At 28.0% G+C, this 18786-nt stretch overlaps 2 protein-coding genes across 2 annotated transcripts; one reads left to right on the top strand and one right to left on the bottom strand.

The window, feature by feature from the left end:
* The first annotated feature begins 10968 nt into the window (after window positions 1–10968).
* On the top strand, window positions 10969–12133 carry LOC146721375 (uncharacterized). The gene is made up of 4 exons (XM_085486911.1): window positions 10969–11069; window positions 11301–11460; window positions 11727–11826; window positions 12067–12133. The coding sequence occupies exons 1-4, from the start codon at window positions 11067–11069 to the stop codon at window positions 12110–12112; spliced, it is 309 nt and encodes a 102-aa protein (XP_085343037.1). The 5' UTR covers window positions 10969–11066; the 3' UTR covers window positions 12113–12133.
* A 4664-nt stretch (window positions 12134–16797) lies between these two features.
* LOC146721374 (dynein light chain roadblock-type 2-like) lies at window positions 16798–18005 on the bottom strand. The gene is made up of 4 exons (XM_085486913.1): window positions 17926–18005; window positions 17542–17697; window positions 17091–17425; window positions 16798–17017 (listed from the first exon to the last, which is right to left on the bottom strand). The coding sequence occupies exons 3-4, from the start codon at window positions 17146–17148 to the stop codon at window positions 16806–16808; spliced, it is 270 nt and encodes an 89-aa protein (XP_085343039.1). The 5' UTR covers window positions 17149–17425; window positions 17542–17697; window positions 17926–18005; the 3' UTR covers window positions 16798–16805.
* Between the last annotated feature and the right edge of the window lie 781 nt (window positions 18006–18786).

Raw genomic sequence — 18786 nt, 5'->3', positions numbered from 1 at the left:
CTCGGTTTTTTTCGCTTACTCTCGCTCTCTCTCGCTTTCTTTCGCTCTCTCTCGCGTTCTTTCGCTCTCTCCCGCTTTCGCTCGCGTTCTCTCGCTTTCTCCCGCTCTCTCTCGCGTTCTCTCGCTCTCTCCCGCTCTCTCTCGCGTTCTCTCGCTCTCTCCCGCTCTCTCTCGCGTTTTCTCGCTCTCTCCCGCTCTCTCTCGCGTTCTCTTGCTCTCTCTCGTCTTCTCTCGCTCTTTCTCGGTTTTTCTCGCTCTTTCTCGCTTTCTCTCGCTGTTTCTCGCCTTCTTTTGTTCTCTCCCGCTCTCTCTCGTTCTCTTTCGCTCTCTCTCGTTTTTTCCGCTCTCTCTCGCTCTCTCCCGCTTTCTATCGCTCTCTATCGCTCTCTCTCGCTCTCTCCCGCTTTCTATCGCTCTCTATCGCTCTCTCTCGCTCTCTCTCGCTCTCTCTTGCTCTGTCCCGCTTTCTCTCGCTCTCTCTTGCTCCTTCTTGCTCCCTCTTGCTCTCTCCCGCTCTCTCTCTTGGGTCCTCTTGCTCTCTCTCGTCTTCTCTCATTATAAATATAAAAAAATATACATTTATTTAATGCATTTTGTTTAATGATCTTTGCAAAAATATGTGAAATCCCACAAAAAAAGACATCACAGATGTAAAAAAAAAGCGCTAAGTTATATCTTTCGTCAGCAAAAATAGTTCTTTATAATAATAAAAAATATAATCTTCTCAAAAATTATGTTTATAGCCAAAATAATTCTTTGCAAAAATTAATCATTATCAAAAATATTTTCTCAAAAATTATATTTATAAATTATATTTTATTTTTGTTAATAATACTAGAAAAAAATTAAAATATTAGCATCAAAAAGTAGTGAAATCAAAAAATTGCGCTAAATAATTATATTGATAATACGAGAAAAAAGGTTAAAATATTAGCATCAAAAAGTAGTCAAATCAAAAAGTTGCACTAAGTAAGTGACAACATAATATATAATATTTAGATAAATTTCTTATAATGATACAAATGTATAATTATTGCTTTATTTTAAAACGTTTATAATATATACAATAACAAAATAAATTCAGTAAAATATATATATATATATATATTTATTCATCTTTATATTTAAATAACATGAATAATTATGTAATTAATTTAAACTGGAATGTATATACATTGTAAAGTTATTATATATTTTTATAAAATATTTAGATAAATAGATATATATAAAAAATAAATTATTTATCTCTAAATAATTATTTAATTCAAATATATTTAAACGTATATTCAAAAAAGGTAATATAAGGCACAAAGAATTAAATTTAGGAAATTAAAAAAATTTAAAGTTAAATAAAAATTTTTAATTTAAATTAAATATAAAAGTAAAAATAAAAGTAAAAAAAATGTAATGTACAAAAAATACTTAGCGCTGTTTTTGTATTATAGCCCTTTGACTACGAAACGTCCTTAAAAATGATGATTAGTAACGAAATGTGTATATACAGAATATATCACACACAGAAGTCGCATCCTATCTTTGGAGAGTGAAATGATGAAGTCAAAATAAGTCGAAATTAAAGAATCATGAAATTATATTTGAATCTTTTTTATAAAAAAATTCATAATGAAAATAATGCGCTTTAAACATCTATCTCGAAACTTTGATTGCGATCAGGAAAACATTGCAAATGCTTTAAAACATGTATTAGAATAAAGAAATTTTTATTCATTTATATTTTGATTGATCAATTAAACACTTTGAAATGCTCCATATACATTAATTAATATATGTATACATCAGGGTTGGGAAAGTTACTTTGTAAAAGTAACTAGTTACAGTTACAGTTATTTCATTGAAAAAATAACTAGTTACAGTTACAAGTTACCGATTTTAAAAAATAACTCGTTACAGTTACAGTTACTCTAAAAGTAACGAGTCGTTACTTTTCAGTTACTTTTTAAAAATAATTATACATTGTTTTAAATATAAGGAGCTTACATTTTATGCACAATTACAGTCAAGTATTTAAAAAAATTCTTGAATGTAATATTGATCGATTTGCTTGCGACTTTGCAATTAACATCAATGTATGAATGATCTTTATATACAACAGTAAAAATAGTTATAGTAAGTTACTAAATGGTAATCGCAAAGTCGCAAGCAAATCGATCAATTATTATCTTTAAGAATTTTTTTAAATATTTGACTGTGATTGGTCGATCTTAATTATGTGTTATATTATTTTATGTACACAAAATGAAAATTTTAGGTAAAAGATTAAATCATATGAAGATCCATATGCTACTGTTATCAAAATTTAATTTAATAATATAACGGCTACCATACTTAAACAATACTTTTAGCGCATGTTTCCAAAAAAAGTAACTAATAAAGTAACTATTAAAATAGTTACTAGTTACTAAAAAAATGTAACTAAGTTACAGTTACAGTTACAGATGGAAAAAAGTAACGAAGTTAAGTTATAGTTACCGAAAAAAAGTAACTGTAACTGTAACTTCGTTACAAGTAACTCGTTACTTCCCAACCCTGGTATACATATATTAATAACATATATATGTATATGTATACGTCTTTAGCATATATTAATGTATAGTAAATTCATTTTTATAATTTTCACTTAGCCCATTCACATTGCCCAATCGTTGAATCTGTTTAATATGACAATTATTGCATGTTACATTATATACATATATGTCATACATGTATATCGATATGTTCAGCTAGCCACATGTCATTCGAATATCGAGCCACGTAATATGTTTATAGATTTCTATTGAAGCGTATTGCAGTAAAAAAATTAGTCTATACTTTGATTTATATTTTATTTTATTTACTAATGTGTTAAAATAACAATACAAAAACAGCGCTAAGTATTTTTTGTACATTACATTTTTTTTACTTTTATTTTTACTTTTATTTTTTAATTTAAATTAAAAATTTTTATTTAACTTTAAATTTTTTTAATTTCCTAAATTTAATTCTTTGTGCCTTATATTACCTTTTTTGAATATACGTTTAAATATATTTGAATTAAATAATTATTTAGAGATAAATAATTTATTTTTTATATATATCTATTTATCTAAATATTTTATAAAAATATATAATAACTTTACAATGTATATACATTCCAGTTTAAATTAATTACATAATTATTCATGTTATTTAAATATAAAGATGAATAAATATATATATATATATATTTTACTGAATTTATTTTGTTATTGTATATATTATAAACGTTTTAAAATAAAGCAATAATTATACATTTGTATCATTATAAGAAATTTATCTAAATATTATATATTATGTTGTCACTTACTTAGTGCAACTTTTTGATTTGACTACTTTTTGATGCTAATATTTTAACCTTTTTTCTCGTATTATCAATATAATTATTTAGCGCAATTTTTTGATTTCACTACTTTTTGATGCTAATATTTTAATTTTTTTCTAGTATTATTAACAAAAATAAAATATAATTTATAAATATAATTTTTGAGAAAATATTTTTGATAATGATTAATTTTTGCAAAGAATTATTTTGGCTATAAACATAATTTTTGAGAAGATTATATTTTTTATTATTATAAAGAACTATTTTTGCTGACGAAAGATATAACTTAGCGCTTTTTTTTTACATCTGTGATGTCTTTTTTTGTGGGATCATATTATAACATTATAATAATGTTTATTAATTGAAAATTAAATTGTTTATATGCTTTGCAGACTTGGTCAGTGATTGAATTTATCAATATAGAAGGCCAATCAAACGCTGTAGAAGTTGTACCAACCTCATGGATGACATTTACAAATGATCAAATAATGTGTAAATGGCCGGAAAAAAATGTTAGGAAATATATATTACGGAAAGAACCCCCAAAAGACAATTGGCAAAAATACATAGTGCAACTAATATTTCAAAGTAGTAAGTATTGTCATAAAAATATTGATAGTATATAATAAGATAATATCTTAATTAAACATGTTTTATATTAAAAAAATGACTTTTTTGTATTTAATATATCAAATCATAACTTCCCAATATTTATGAATACGGTTATGGAAAAGACTTATATAAATCATGTAATACAAATGTATGTATATATATAGACAATTAATAAAATAATTTGTAATTACAGATTCATATAAGGAAGCTATAGATGTTGTACATAAAAAAATTCGAACCGATACATCAGATACATCATGTTCGCAATTAGGCCGAGGGAAAAGAAAAAAGAAAACATTCCAACCAGTTACAGCAAACAACTTAAATGATGACGATTCAAATCCGCGAATGACACCATCTCCGTTAATGACTGTCATGGATTTGCATTTAGAAAATGAACAGTTGACAAATGGTATAACAATAAATAAATATATATATTATTTTTATAAATCTTTAACATTATTTTTTTAACTTGCAAATAAAGTAATGCTTAATAGTGTAATTTTTTATACATTTAGATTTGATTAATGATGATAACCAAAACTTGGACAAGGATATCGAAAATATGGATGAAACAGCAATAAACGTGAGTCAAAATAAAAAGAATAATATTGCCTCTGAAGACCATGTAACTTCTGATGAAGGTATAAACAAATAATTTTTGGTACAATAAGGTATTAAACAATACAAGTCGATTTTAAGTAATCCCGCTTAATATATATATAGTGTCTATTAATTTATTAATTTAATATTAAATAAATACAATAATGATACTAAAAATTTCCATTATTTAGATCCTAAAGATGCTGTTAATCCAGTAAATAATATGATACCAACCGATATCATTTTTGAAAATTTTCCAGCAGGTAATCATTCATATTTATTGTTCTTTTGTTTATAGTAATATAATTTGTAAATTTATATTTCAGATAGTCAGAATATTGTTTCAATCCTGCAAAACACGATTGCGATTAAAAAATTATTGGAACAACAAAATGCATTTTTAAAGCAATTAGAGCGTACAAATAATTCGCTTCCACTGCTCTCAGCATCTGGTTCAAGCTGTAGTAGTACTTTTTCTCTTATTCCGAACAAACCTTTCAAGAAATTTACAAAATTACTTGATTTCGACATCGCATTAAAAACTAATGAGGAAGGACAAAAACAAATGGTAAAAATAGTCTACATTTCTTATTTCTTGTTTTTTGAATATTTGAGACAAAATTCAAGGTTCGAGCTGGTAAAATAATGTAAATGGTTAGAAAGAAATTGCTTTCAAAAGCAATTTTGATTGTTCAAGCTTGATTAAACTAGGATTATTTTATAACATTCATTATAATTTCATTGTACCATTGTTGAATATGCCAAAACTACTGATATCTATTTTTAAAAAATATATATTTAACCCTTTTTCCTTCTGACTAACTGACTTTAATTGAAATTAAAATAGACAAAAAGGATGCTCAATATTTACCAGAAAAGGCTCGAACAATTGTATATATATATATATGTATTTACATTTTTTTCGTAGGAAACATTTGTCTATTTATTAGGAGGCACTTCTCCCCACGATCAAATAAAAGCTGGACTAGAAAAAATATTTACTAATAAATTGGGTACAAAATGTTCTTGGATGGGTCGCAAAGGCAACTTCGAAGTGAACACACTAATAATTATGGACATTTTAAAACGTATATAGAAATGTAAAAATATATAATTATAAAAAATTAATGCTTTTAATAGCATAATAATTGTACCGGTACTATATTAACTTTTTTTTTGTTACATTTGTAGGATCGACTAGAAAACACTTTCCATTTTTGACAGATAAACAATTTCAGAACTATGTGTCAGCTTGGTTAAGGCACTCAAAAACGCGCTACGACAGAGAACTAGTATGTTTTACGTTTTACTTGTATATTTTAGTTTTCGATATAACAACATATTTATTATTACTTTTATTTTTTACAGGCAAAGCAACAACGTCAATAAGTTTTATCATTTTTTAAGTATCACAATAATAGTTACTTGTGTATTTAGTGTATTCATGAATTTTTTATTTTTACGTTAAAATCAAAGAGAAATTAATATTTTTATATTAAAATGTTGGCTTGTATTAAAATTATTTAGCGATAAATGAATGCAATTAGATGATAACTTATATATATTACTAAAACTTCTTATTGCCCACATTAACAGCACTGACCATATTAGTTGTGTTAGCGATTTGTGTTATTATGTATCTTATAAGTTAATTATATCCCCCATAGCAAAAAATGTCACAGTGACATCACAATAAGCTCACAATAGAGTCACAAGGTGACAAAAAAATGTAATGTCACTGTGATGTCATTGTGAGATTATTGGAAGGTAACAGTGATATCATTAATCACAATTGAAGTGATATCATTGTAAAATGTCACATTGATATAACTAGTATATCACGAAATGTAACAATAAGGATAAAAAAATCTGTCATAGCAAGAAAATGTCACAGTGACATCATAAAGATGTTCTGCTGTGACGATAAAATATATATTTAATCGTCACAGCACAACATCTTTATGATGTTACAGTGATATCATCAAAAATGTCACATTGATATAACTAGTATATCACGAAATGTAACAATAATGATAAAAAATCTGTCATAGCAAGAAAATGTCACAGTGACATCATAAAGATGTTGTGCTGTGACGATCAACAATTAAAATTAGAAAAATAAAGTTTAATTTATGATATATTTAATAAATAATTTATATTTATTTATTTATATTTATTACTGCTATAACTAAATATATATTAGGGTGTCCAATTTAAAATAACACGTACACCACTTCAAATATCTCTTAAAATATTCATCAAATAAAGGGCATCATCTACTTTATGACCTTCTTTGAATCAAACAACTTTTATTTGAAATATTTTTCTTTAAAATAGTCGCGTTCAGCAGAATGACTGCTAAGTTGTCATCTTGTCAAGACTTGACGTTGATTTGTTCTAAAAGTAAAAGAATCAACACGTCACCGTTAATGGACGCTACTTAATGTAACCTAATCTTACCTAATCCTAATGCAAGCGTGACCGTGTAGGCGCGTGCACGTTGCCCAAAACGCTCTGCAGCGTATACGCAGTCTGTTGGTGTACCAGCACGTGTTTTTTATTTGCATAAGAGGACATTTTGACTCAAAATAAGTGATCTCAGAAGATCACTTAGCAATAAGAAGTGATTTAACAAAGTGAAAAACATCAACATAAAAATTAAGGTTAGTATATACAATATTTTTTATCTTATGTTTGTCTTATATTTTTTTCATATTTATTGTAACAAGATATCTTTTTTTCATTGTATATGTATATTTAGGAAAAAAAATATATTTTGTGAAAAATATGGGTCGCAAACGAAAACACTCAATATTTTATAGTGCAAGACATAAACGAAGATTAGTTGCAAGAAACACAGTAACAGATATGAATATGATAACTCATCAGACTGATTCTGCGGATTCTATGGCAATAATTAATAATAATAATGATCAACTAATTGTTGTTGATGAGAATGCTTCGTCTTTATGTGATTCTGATAAAGTATACTCAGATAGAAATCTAAATCAATATTATGATGAAAATAATATTAACTTTTTGAATGAAAATAATGCCTGTATGATACAAAATTACACGGATGCAAATAAGCTGCAAGCTATAGTCGATAACAATTATGAAAATCTGTGTTTAAATGATAACGAAACTTTTATACATGACATAAGTAAATGGGCTATTGAAGAAAAGATATCACTCAAATCACTCCGTCACCTTTTACAGATATTGCAAACACACACTAATTATACTTTGCCTAAAGATCCACGTACATTATTGCAAACTCCTAAATCAACTGAAATTATACAAATTGAAAACGGAGATTACTGCCACTTAGGTCTCGAAAAAGCTCTTCTAAAAATTATTGAAGAACGTAAAAGATTGAATTTTGCTCTTGATAACATTCAATTATTTATAAATATTGATGGTTTACCTATATATAAGTCTTCCACAAAGAGTTTATGGCCAATATTATGTGCAGATAATATTATAAACAATGTATATGTCATTGCCTTATATTATGGTGAAGGAAAACCAAAAAATGCAAATGAGTTTTTAAAAATGTTTGTAGGTGATGCTATTGCTTTTATAAATAATGGGATTGATTATGAGGGACAGATCATAAAAGTCGAAATTAAAGCAATAATTTGTGACGCTCCTGCTAAATCATTTATTTTAAATGTAAAAGGACACACTGGATATAATAGTTGCACTAAATGCATTATTGAAGGTGATAATATAGAAGGACATATATGTTTTCCATACACATCTAATATGATGTTACGTAATGATAAAGAATTTTTTACTGGATCTTATAATCTTGATTATCAAACTGGTGACACAATTTTAAAAAATATACCAAATCTAGGCTTAGTTACAAATGTGCCACTAGATTATATGCACCTGGTATGTTTGGGTGTTATGCGTAAACTTATTATGTTATGGCTTTCAGGACCACTTAAGATAAGATTATCAAATTCAGACAAAGAACAAATTTCTAAGAAACTAATAAAGTTACGCAATTATATTCCTTCTGATTTTGCTCGAAAACCAAGATCATTAAAGTATATCAAACATTGGAAAGCCACAGAATATCGGCAATTTTTATTATATACAGGTCCTATTATATTGAAAGGAATACTACAAGAAAATGTATATTTAAATTTTCTAACATTACATGTAGCAATCACAATTCTTGCACATCCTACTTTAACATATCAAACTTCTATTATAGAATATGCAGAAAATTTATTAAAACATTTTGTAAAATCATTTCAAGTTATCTACGGTTCTAAATATATTTCACATAATATTCATAATTTATTACATCTTGCTGCAGACGTAAAACAATTTGGTGCTCTGGATAAATTTAGTGCATTTAAATTTGAGAATTATATGTCTACGTTAAAGAAATTAATTCGTAAAACTAACCAACCATTACAGCAATTAACAAGAAGATTTGCAGAAATTGAGACAATACATAATAATGAAACATTCAAAATATATTCAAATTCATACGATATGGAAAAATGTTTTACACGCTCTCATTGTGATGGTCCTATTACGAAAGATTTCATTTCTGTACAACAATATAAAATTTTTTGCAATAATCAATATTATATTAACTGTGATGATCCAAAAAATAATTGCATTTCTTTTGAAAATGGACAAATAATGTCAATTTTAAATTTCATTAAATCTAATGACAATAAAATGTATGCTATTGGCAAAGTACTTGTGTTAGTGGAAGATTTATATACACAGCCTATTTCGTCATTAACTTTAAATATTGGTATCATGTCTGAATATTCTCATCTTCAGACATGGGAGTTTGATAAAATTAGAGCAAAAATGTTGAAAATGCCTTATAAAAAAAATTATATTATATTTCCGATGTTACACACAACTGAATAATACATGTTTAATATTAATTTGCATTTGTAATTAAATAATTAAACGTAATTATAATACTCTAATATAAATTGCAAATATTATTATTATTATTATTATTATTATTATCGTCACATTTTTATCATATTATTTACATCATAGATTATTTATAATTTCAATGCTGATCAATTTTTATTTACAGTTATTATGGCGTATAATATTGTGGAGTTCGAAGATGGTTTACAAATTGTTCCTTCTGAATGGTTAACTGAAAATAATAAGGAATGTAAATGGCCATCATATACAAGTCAAATTAAGATAAATAAAGCAATTATGAAAAGAATATTTCCTTCTGATGATTGGCAATTATATAAAATAATCCGTATTTTTGGTAGCAGCGGTTAGTAATATAAAAAATGTATTTTATTTTTTTATCAAAAATTATATAAATTAAAATTATAATATATATGTATTAAAAGTATATATTAAAATTTAAATTTTAAGTGATATTTGATTATAAAATATATAAAAACAAAAATCTAATTTTTAATATTCAAAAATTTTATACGTTTTAGATACATATGATAAAGCTATAGACAAACTTAAATTAGCTGAACAAATATCCGATATAGATGGTGATGATGGAAATAACCTCAAAAAATCGAGATATCAACGAGCAAAAAAAAATACAGGTTCATCTCCTGATAATTCTGATACAAGCGACACAAGCATCAATAAATTAAAAACTCGCAATGATTTAGAGTTAGATAATTTTCCTAATACACCAAAAGCTTTAACAATAAATAAGAGCAAAATCTGTGAAATAAAGACACCATTAATACAAGGTGATAAGAAAATGAATCGAGTAAAAAAAATTTCAAGTTCTTCTGATAATTCAGATAGAACTGACACAAGCAATGATTTAGATGAAGCTTCTAATATATCAAACGATTTAAATAAAAGCAAAATGACTTATGAAATAAAAAAACCACTGATAAAAAATTATAAGAAAATAACTAAGCCTCCGATACAAATAAGTAATGAAAAAATAATTAATATTCAGTCTAAAAAGTCTGCAGTTACATATAGTAAATCTATAAGTTCACAAGAACATCGAACAGCAAATAAAGATGACCTTGTTCCACAAAATTCAGATACAATATCTACATCCGATACTTGTAATGCTGAGATTGATGTAGGTAAAAATATATCTGTTATTAATTTTAAATTTTTGTAAAAGCTTACCTATATATATATATATATATATATTATTAAAGTTTTAACTTTTTTATTTATATCACTGTAAACATATTTAAAATGGTATATAATTCGTAATATTTATATAATCTGACAATGAGTAGATATACAATAATATGTGTCAATTATTTTTGCAGATTTTCATAATTTAATTATCAGGAAACTAAATGCAGTATTGTTAAATCTTACAACAATTGATGAACGTTTAATAAAGTTGGATAATCACATAAGAAAAAATGAGGAAACGGATTTAAAAAAAAATGAACATTATGATTTCGATTTGCCAGCAGATACCGTAGAACAATTACAGAGAATTGATAATCAATTAAAAAACAAATGTGTTGCTGCAGAAATGGTATATACAAAATATTATCATTTTATACTTACGATTAGAAACATTTTATTGAAATGTCTTATAAAAAGCAATATTTTGGACATATTTATTTATTTATATAATGTTAAATAATTTTAAAGAAGTTAAAAGAAAAGTAATGTTAACTTTTTTTATAAGAGAAAAACAAATGTTTATTATTTTGATATTTTTAGATCATAAACTAATATTAATTAAATTATTTTATATTTTTAGACAAGACAATTGAGCTTTTTAGGAGGTAAGGATCATCATGATGTGATTTCGTACATGATGAAACATATTTTAACAAATAAATTAGCAATGGAATATAGTTGGGCTGGTGCAAAATTGAAAAATGCCTTTAAAAATCTTCGCATTACTATATGTATCATAAGTAAGTATATAAATATTTAATCACAGAAATGTTTTTATTGACATATTTTTGACACTTTATATATAGCATTCTATGCATGGTTATATTGGATGATGCTATTAAAACTCTAATATCATTATTCAATAATATGTAATCATAGGAATATAAAATAATTTTGAATAGTATATATACATATATACATATATATATATATATATATAAAATTAAGTCGCTTTAAATTTTTATATAATCTATAACCACACATATCTGTTTAAACTTGTTGTTAGATGCTGCGCGAACTTCAAGAACCAATTTAACAAATAAGGAAGTTGAGGATATAATTGCAAGATGGCTAATTTTAGCCAAGCAGAGATTTGACCGAGATTTGTAAGTTATATATAATATACCTCAATTTAACTATTTTATCATCTTATCTCAAACTTTTTATTTTTATAAGAAACTGATTTTAAAGAGGGTGAACACATGCACTATCTGTTCATTATTGCGTGTATTAGTTTTTTTAAATTAAATACAACATTTAAGAACTTATTGTTATTTTTGTATAGAATATTTATTGCAGAATTGACTTATTGCACCTATGTATAACAATCACATATTTCTTTTTAGGAAAAAGGAAGAACAAAAGAAGAGATGCGAAAATGAGGAGATCTAAACAAGAAAAGGACAGGTTATTAAATAGAATATTTTTATATATAATAAATAAAATATTTGAACGTTTATTATTACGTTTATTGCACAGTTTATTATTATTACGTTTATTTATAGATTTTATAGAGTTTATTTTTGCATATGAACTTTTTTTATTTTGAATGTATTAATTTCATACACAGTAATTATATATATATTTTATTATTTAAATGGTTACAGTATTAAATACATATGCATAGTTGTAAGTGCAATAAAGTAATTATTAAATATTATTTTTTAAATATAGTATAAAACGAGAAAAGTTATAATAATATATACAGTTGAATATTAAAGTAATTTAAAGTTCTAAGTATTTTAGTACTTTTATGCGTAGCTGTAGCATAAAAAATTAACAATCACTATGTTTATTTTATTAATGCCTATATATTAAAAAGTTATGCACATTTAAGTTTTCTAACAATTGTATCAATTTTTTTTCATAATTCTGATAAAGTGATAACTAGAATTTAAAAAAAATTACTTTAAAAATGATTTATTATAAGTATTAATTATATATGTTAGTGATATAGTTATTAAATATGATTAAATGATGTGATTTAACGTGAATGTGTATTAAATGATAGTTATACACCCACACACACGTACATATATAATAATATGGCTTATATTTTTTGGAACGTATATATGTATTATTTAAAAAATAAAAATGTAATTAAATAAATTACATTTATAATCTTTGAGACAAGCATATGACTACTGGCAGGATCAACCAGGGAGCTTCGTGTTCGGTTACTCGCAAGGGAGTAACTCGCGAGCGAGCCCGAAGACTCGTCGCTAGCTCTTTTTCGCGCGCGCGCGCGTTCGATGCCGAAACACCGACGCGCGCGCAACACGCTCGTATGTGCCATTTTATTTGCCGCCGGTCTTGCTCAGCCGGTCGGCGACACTCTGCTGTGTTTAACGCTATTATGTAAAGCGTACGAGAGAACGACGGAGGCGAGAGTAAACCCCCGACGCCGCCGCCTCTCCTCTTCTTCCTCCTCCTCTCCGTTCAAAAATCCACAAGATCAAAATACTCGTGTTCTTATTCTCCCAAATGTTATGATGCGCGGTCTCGAGAGACCGCGCGATTCACCCTGACGCTAGATCGACGATGCTTAGACGTCGAGGACTGTTCTGTCTGGTTCGTACGCGTTTAACCGCACACGACCAGCAATAAGATTTCGCTACGGCGTACAAAGCGAGCGGGAAGAAGCAACTCTTCCCGCAAACTCGTATCCGTGGAGTAGATGCTCGGTAAGCGCGACGATTCCGCTGCTGCGTACGAAACGAGAGGGAACCGCGCGGCCAACACACTAGAGGCGTGCGCGCCACATAAGAGCCATTCGGTCTTGCGACACCGACTCGTGGCAATGCTGTGCTCGTAATAAATAAGTGTGCGTTAATTTTGCGCGCGTTCGGCGACGAACGAGAAGAGCCGCACCGTAATCCCCGGCGAAGAGGAATACGAGACGACGCGAGAGTCGAACGTACGTTCTCGCGAGACACGCAACCTCCAAGCATGAGAAGACTTGGCGGCGGCGCGTTCTGCGACGATCGTATATTATTTTATATATTCGTGGTTTCCAAATCAAACATTTTATATAAATGTTCTCTCCGTGTCAGAGTCGCGACTCGACAAAATCCGTTCTCGACCCGTTCGGGCGATTCTTCGTTTGTCAACGTCGAGAGCGCGACACGTACAATATTAATTTCTCCTACCCTCTTATAGTACCCAACCGACCGGCCAAGCGGTCGGCGACGGTACGGAGAGCGGTCGAAACACGCCGGAGTGGCGAGAGACTCGAGAAAGTACGTTTACGACTCGTCCGGACTCGCTCGACTCGTTCGACGCGCCGAGCGCGACGTATCTCTTATTAAAAAAAGGTAAAGAAGGCGACCAGTTAAGGGCACGCCATTAACAAAAATTATCCATTGCAAACCCATGTACAATAGAATTGTATGAAAAATTATCGATTATAAACCCATGTACAATCGTAACAAAAGTAATGAAATAAAAAAAAATTGCGCCAAGTGAAAGTAGAAACTTGTACCAGTGGAAAATTAAAGTTGCAGACATATATAGAGTCGTATAATGAATCAATAAAAATTTAAATTTGCAAATGTAGAATTGTACCATAAAAAAACTTATCTTTTAAAAAAAAAGATAAACAAGATGCCAAGTCCATGCGCCATGTGAAAATTGTTAAACAAAAAAGTATTTTTAAGTAAAAAAATCTATCAATTGACAAAAATTTATGTTCTAAAATTAATATCTCTACAAAAAGTAATGTCCAATTATTGCGCGAATAAATAAACATTTTTATAAAAAATTAAAATTTAAAAACTTATGCAAATTTAAAATTAATATAAAATAAAAAGAAATAAAAAAATTTTAGTTAAAAAAACTGGGCGCGCTGCTAAATAATATTCTAATGATATTAAAATTAAATTGTTACTTTTAAACTCATTGCAGCGCGCCCAGTTTTTTTAACTAAAATTTTTTTATTTCTTTTTATTTTATATTAATTTTAAATTTGCATAAGTTTTTAAATTTTAATTTTTTATAAAAATGTTTATTTATTCGCGCAATAATTGGACATTACTTTTTGTAGAGATATTAATTTTAGAACATAAATTTTTGTCAATTGATAGATTTTTTTACTTAAAAATACTTTTTTGTTTAACACTTTTTCACATGGCGCATGGACTTGGCATCTTGTTTATCTTTTTTTTTAAAAGATAAGTTTTTTTATGGTACAATTCTACATTTGCAAATTTAAATTTTTATTGATTCATTATACGACTCTATATATGTCTGCAACTTTAATTTTCCACTGGTACAAGTTTCTACTTTCACTTGGCGCAATTTTTTTTTTATTTCATTACTTTTGTTACGATTGTACATGGGTTTATAATCGATAATTTTTCATACAATTCTATTGTACATGGGTTTGCAATGGATAATTTTTGTTAATGGCGTGCCCTTAACTGGTCGCCTTTTTTTACCTTTTTTTAAAGGTGAGTTTTTAGAGATTATATCATTCATTTTTGTATATGATAAGCATCTTTAAATAAATAAGCAAATTCAATTTTTCTGGCATTTTCTTATTTTAGGTACATATATATCCAATAATTAATATACAAAATTAAATATTATTCATTACACAATTTGTATCAAAATAATATATTTTTAAAAATTTATTTTAAATTTATTTAATCATTTTTATCATTGTGATTGTAGTGGCAAGGATTTTATTGCTCAGTGTCATTGCAAGCATCTGGCCTGTATATACCATAATATATTGTGTAATACATTGGCTAAGTATGACAATATGGATTTTGATAGATTCCCATGGAATATTGGAATTTTGTCGGACTTGCAGTCATCCACCACATATGCAGCCTACAATTAAAGAACGCATTTATTCCATATTATTTGCTTCTGTTATTGGCATAGTGCACATTTTTATATATCTCAATGCTGTAGATAGCAAAACATTTTGAAAACATCTATCTTTCTATGTTATCTGCTTTTTTGAAAATATTGCAGCAAATTTATTATGGCAATATGCTTGTCCTCCTGCAGTTAAAGAGGCTTAGTACTTTAATATAATCTTTATTATTTGTATCATTTCCTTTTTCTTGGGAATTACAGCAATGCTTTTGTACTATATTGTCTTGCATCCCTCAAAAAGACAACATACTTCAAACGCACCAGTTCAAGCAATGTAACTTTGATATTTATTTACTTTAAAAAATGAGAGATAAACTATACAATATGCAATTAACCTTATCTTATGACTTTTATAAATCTTATGATAAAATCTAACTCTCTCTTAATCTTTATTATGAAAAGAATCTCGGTATTATATGAAATAATTTCATTGTAATTAATAGTTTAACTTTCAAAAATTTTGCAAAATAAAATAACTCATACATTGTATTTCTACCATATATATAAAAAAAAGATAGGTAAATATAAATAAATAAATATATATTTATGATATACAATAAATAAATATATATTTATATATATATATATATATATATATATATAAAATGTTGGATTTTTATTATATATATATAATTTTAAAAAATCTTTTTTATATGCTATTGAATTTTAATACATACAATTTTGATTATATGTATTTTAATTGATTATATTTATAAGTATTTTTATATTATCTTAAAAAGACTGCATAGAATTATTTGTGCGACACTCTTATATGTATGTATAATTAATAGGGACCAACTACACATTTTTTTTTCCACTGAATAAAAACAATCTCAATATTAAAATTAAATTATAAAAAAGATACTGTGATATTTTATTGATGAGAAATGTACATTTATAATTGTATTAAATACAAAAATAAACATGCCATGAATTACTATATATACATATTTTCATAATTATCAAACTTAAAAATATAATATTGTTACCAAAGAAGAAAGCACTATTTAAAAACTCTAAAAGTTCATAATTTGTTAAATTAGTAATTAAATACTGCATTTTGTATAATTTTTAAGCTTTATTCTTTTATTTTTCTTTATTTAATTGAATAGATATTAACATCCAATGTAGCATACAGATTAAATTAACAACCAAAAAAATAAATCTTAACTTTGAAATATATTTTTGTTTCTTTTAAATATCAATCAACTGGATTTTGTACTACTATTAATATGAATTCTTTATCTGGTGCCATCATAATTTTATGTTTTTTGCTACGTATGCGCAAGAAAGTTAAATCATTTGTTGGATTCAAGTCACGTACGACAGAACGAGCTTTATCTGACAATTGACTTATCAAACCTGCGTATTGAACTGTTGTCGTATTATCTAATGTTGACTTTATAGGAATACCTAAAACAAATATAATTTTATAAATTTTTGTTTACAACTACAAGTAAATCATGTCAATGATCTCATGTAATACCTTCTGCATTCACCACTATTGTTCCAACTACCCTTTTATGAGACTGAATTTGTTTCATAGTTTCTTCAACCTCTTATAAATTATTTCATCGAAATTTATTAATAAAATTTTTATTTTAAATATTCCAATAACGGAAGCAAATCATATGGAATAAATGCGTTCTTTAATTGTAGGCTGCATATGTGGTGGATGACTGTAAGTCCGACAAAATTCCAATATTCCATGGGAATCTATCAAAATCTATATTGTCATACTTAGCCAATGTATTACGCAATATATTATGGTATATACAGGCCAGATGCTTGCAATGACACTGAGCAATAAGATCCTTGCCACTACAATCACAATGATAAAAATGATTAAATAAATTTTAAAAAATATATTATTTTGATACAAAGTGTGTGATGAATAATATTTAATTTTGTATATTAATTATTGGATATATATGTACCTGCAATAAGAAAATGCCAGAAAAATTGTAAAATAGTTCCTATAGCACTGATATTAGATTTATCTTGTTAAGCTAATCAAATGCTGCGATGATAACTAGCCATTGCCCAACCCATGCTCACAAGTGAGCTGATAATGCTACCTGCTTGATGTACAACTGAAAAAAATATAGAAGCTAATTAAGAAAATTATTAAAAATATATGCACACTCATACATAGGCATTTATAATTTATATAATTGAAATATTATTGAAATAATAGCAAAATATCTGATTTTGTATCACAGACTGTAAACTTGCACATAAATTATTATGACAATAAATTTGCAAATAATAACATTAAAATTGAATGTAAAAATTGAAATTGAAAATTGAAAATATCTAACCCCGCACGCTGTCAATATAGCGGAGGGCAACTATCGCCGTCTGTTGTAAAACGTGCGAGATGGACATTTCCAATACATGCATCTATTCATGTGTTGTGTACGTGTGATATATGTGTGCGCATGTGTTGTATACGTGTGAATACGTGTAGCACGATACTACTATGTTTGCGTGGTCGATGATAATAATGATGACGGGGACGTTTCTTAAAAGAAATTTTTCATATTTCGACTTTGCAATTATATATCTCTGCTTACAAATCACGTAGAGCAGAAATAAAGACACTTTTATTATATAATTCAAACTCAATCTATCGATTAAGTCTAGTATAAACTTGATTGCTTCAGCCGTTATTGAGAATTCGAAATATTATAAAGACTCAAATGTCCGACTCGCGTTAAGATACACGGTGTCTCGGCTACGCCCTTAACTGGTCGCGAGACACTACCGTGTCTCTTGATAGTACCCAACCGGCCGGCCAGGCGGTCGGCGACGCACGGTCCTACGCACGGCCGTATGCGAGCGCGAGCGCCGAAAGGCGCGTTCAATCGAGACATAGTCGCGGAGAGCGAACGATCGAAAAGTCCTATTGTACGATAAAATATTATCACGATAGCCGTATGGCGAATGTCAAACAACGATAATTAGCATTAATTAAGAAGGAAACAAACGAAATGCCGGGACAATAAGGTATAAGCACCGACGGTACCTCCGGGCCGGGCGGCACCTCCGGGCCGGGCGGCACCTCCGGGTCGGGCGGCACCTCCGGGCCGGGCGACACCTCCGGGAACCACGGCCGACCGGCGACACCTCCGGGCCGGGCGACACCTCCGGGAACCACGGCCGACCGGCGGCACCTCCGG

This window comes from Nylanderia fulva, unplaced genomic scaffold (assembly GCF_048542155.1).
Source record: "Nylanderia fulva isolate GAGA-0341 unplaced genomic scaffold, ASM4854215v1 Scaffold492, whole genome shotgun sequence".
Lineage (NCBI taxonomy): Eukaryota > Metazoa > Arthropoda > Insecta > Hymenoptera > Formicidae > Nylanderia > Nylanderia fulva.
Note: the sequence above shows the minus strand (reverse complement) of the source record. Positions and strands in the feature narration are given on the sequence as shown.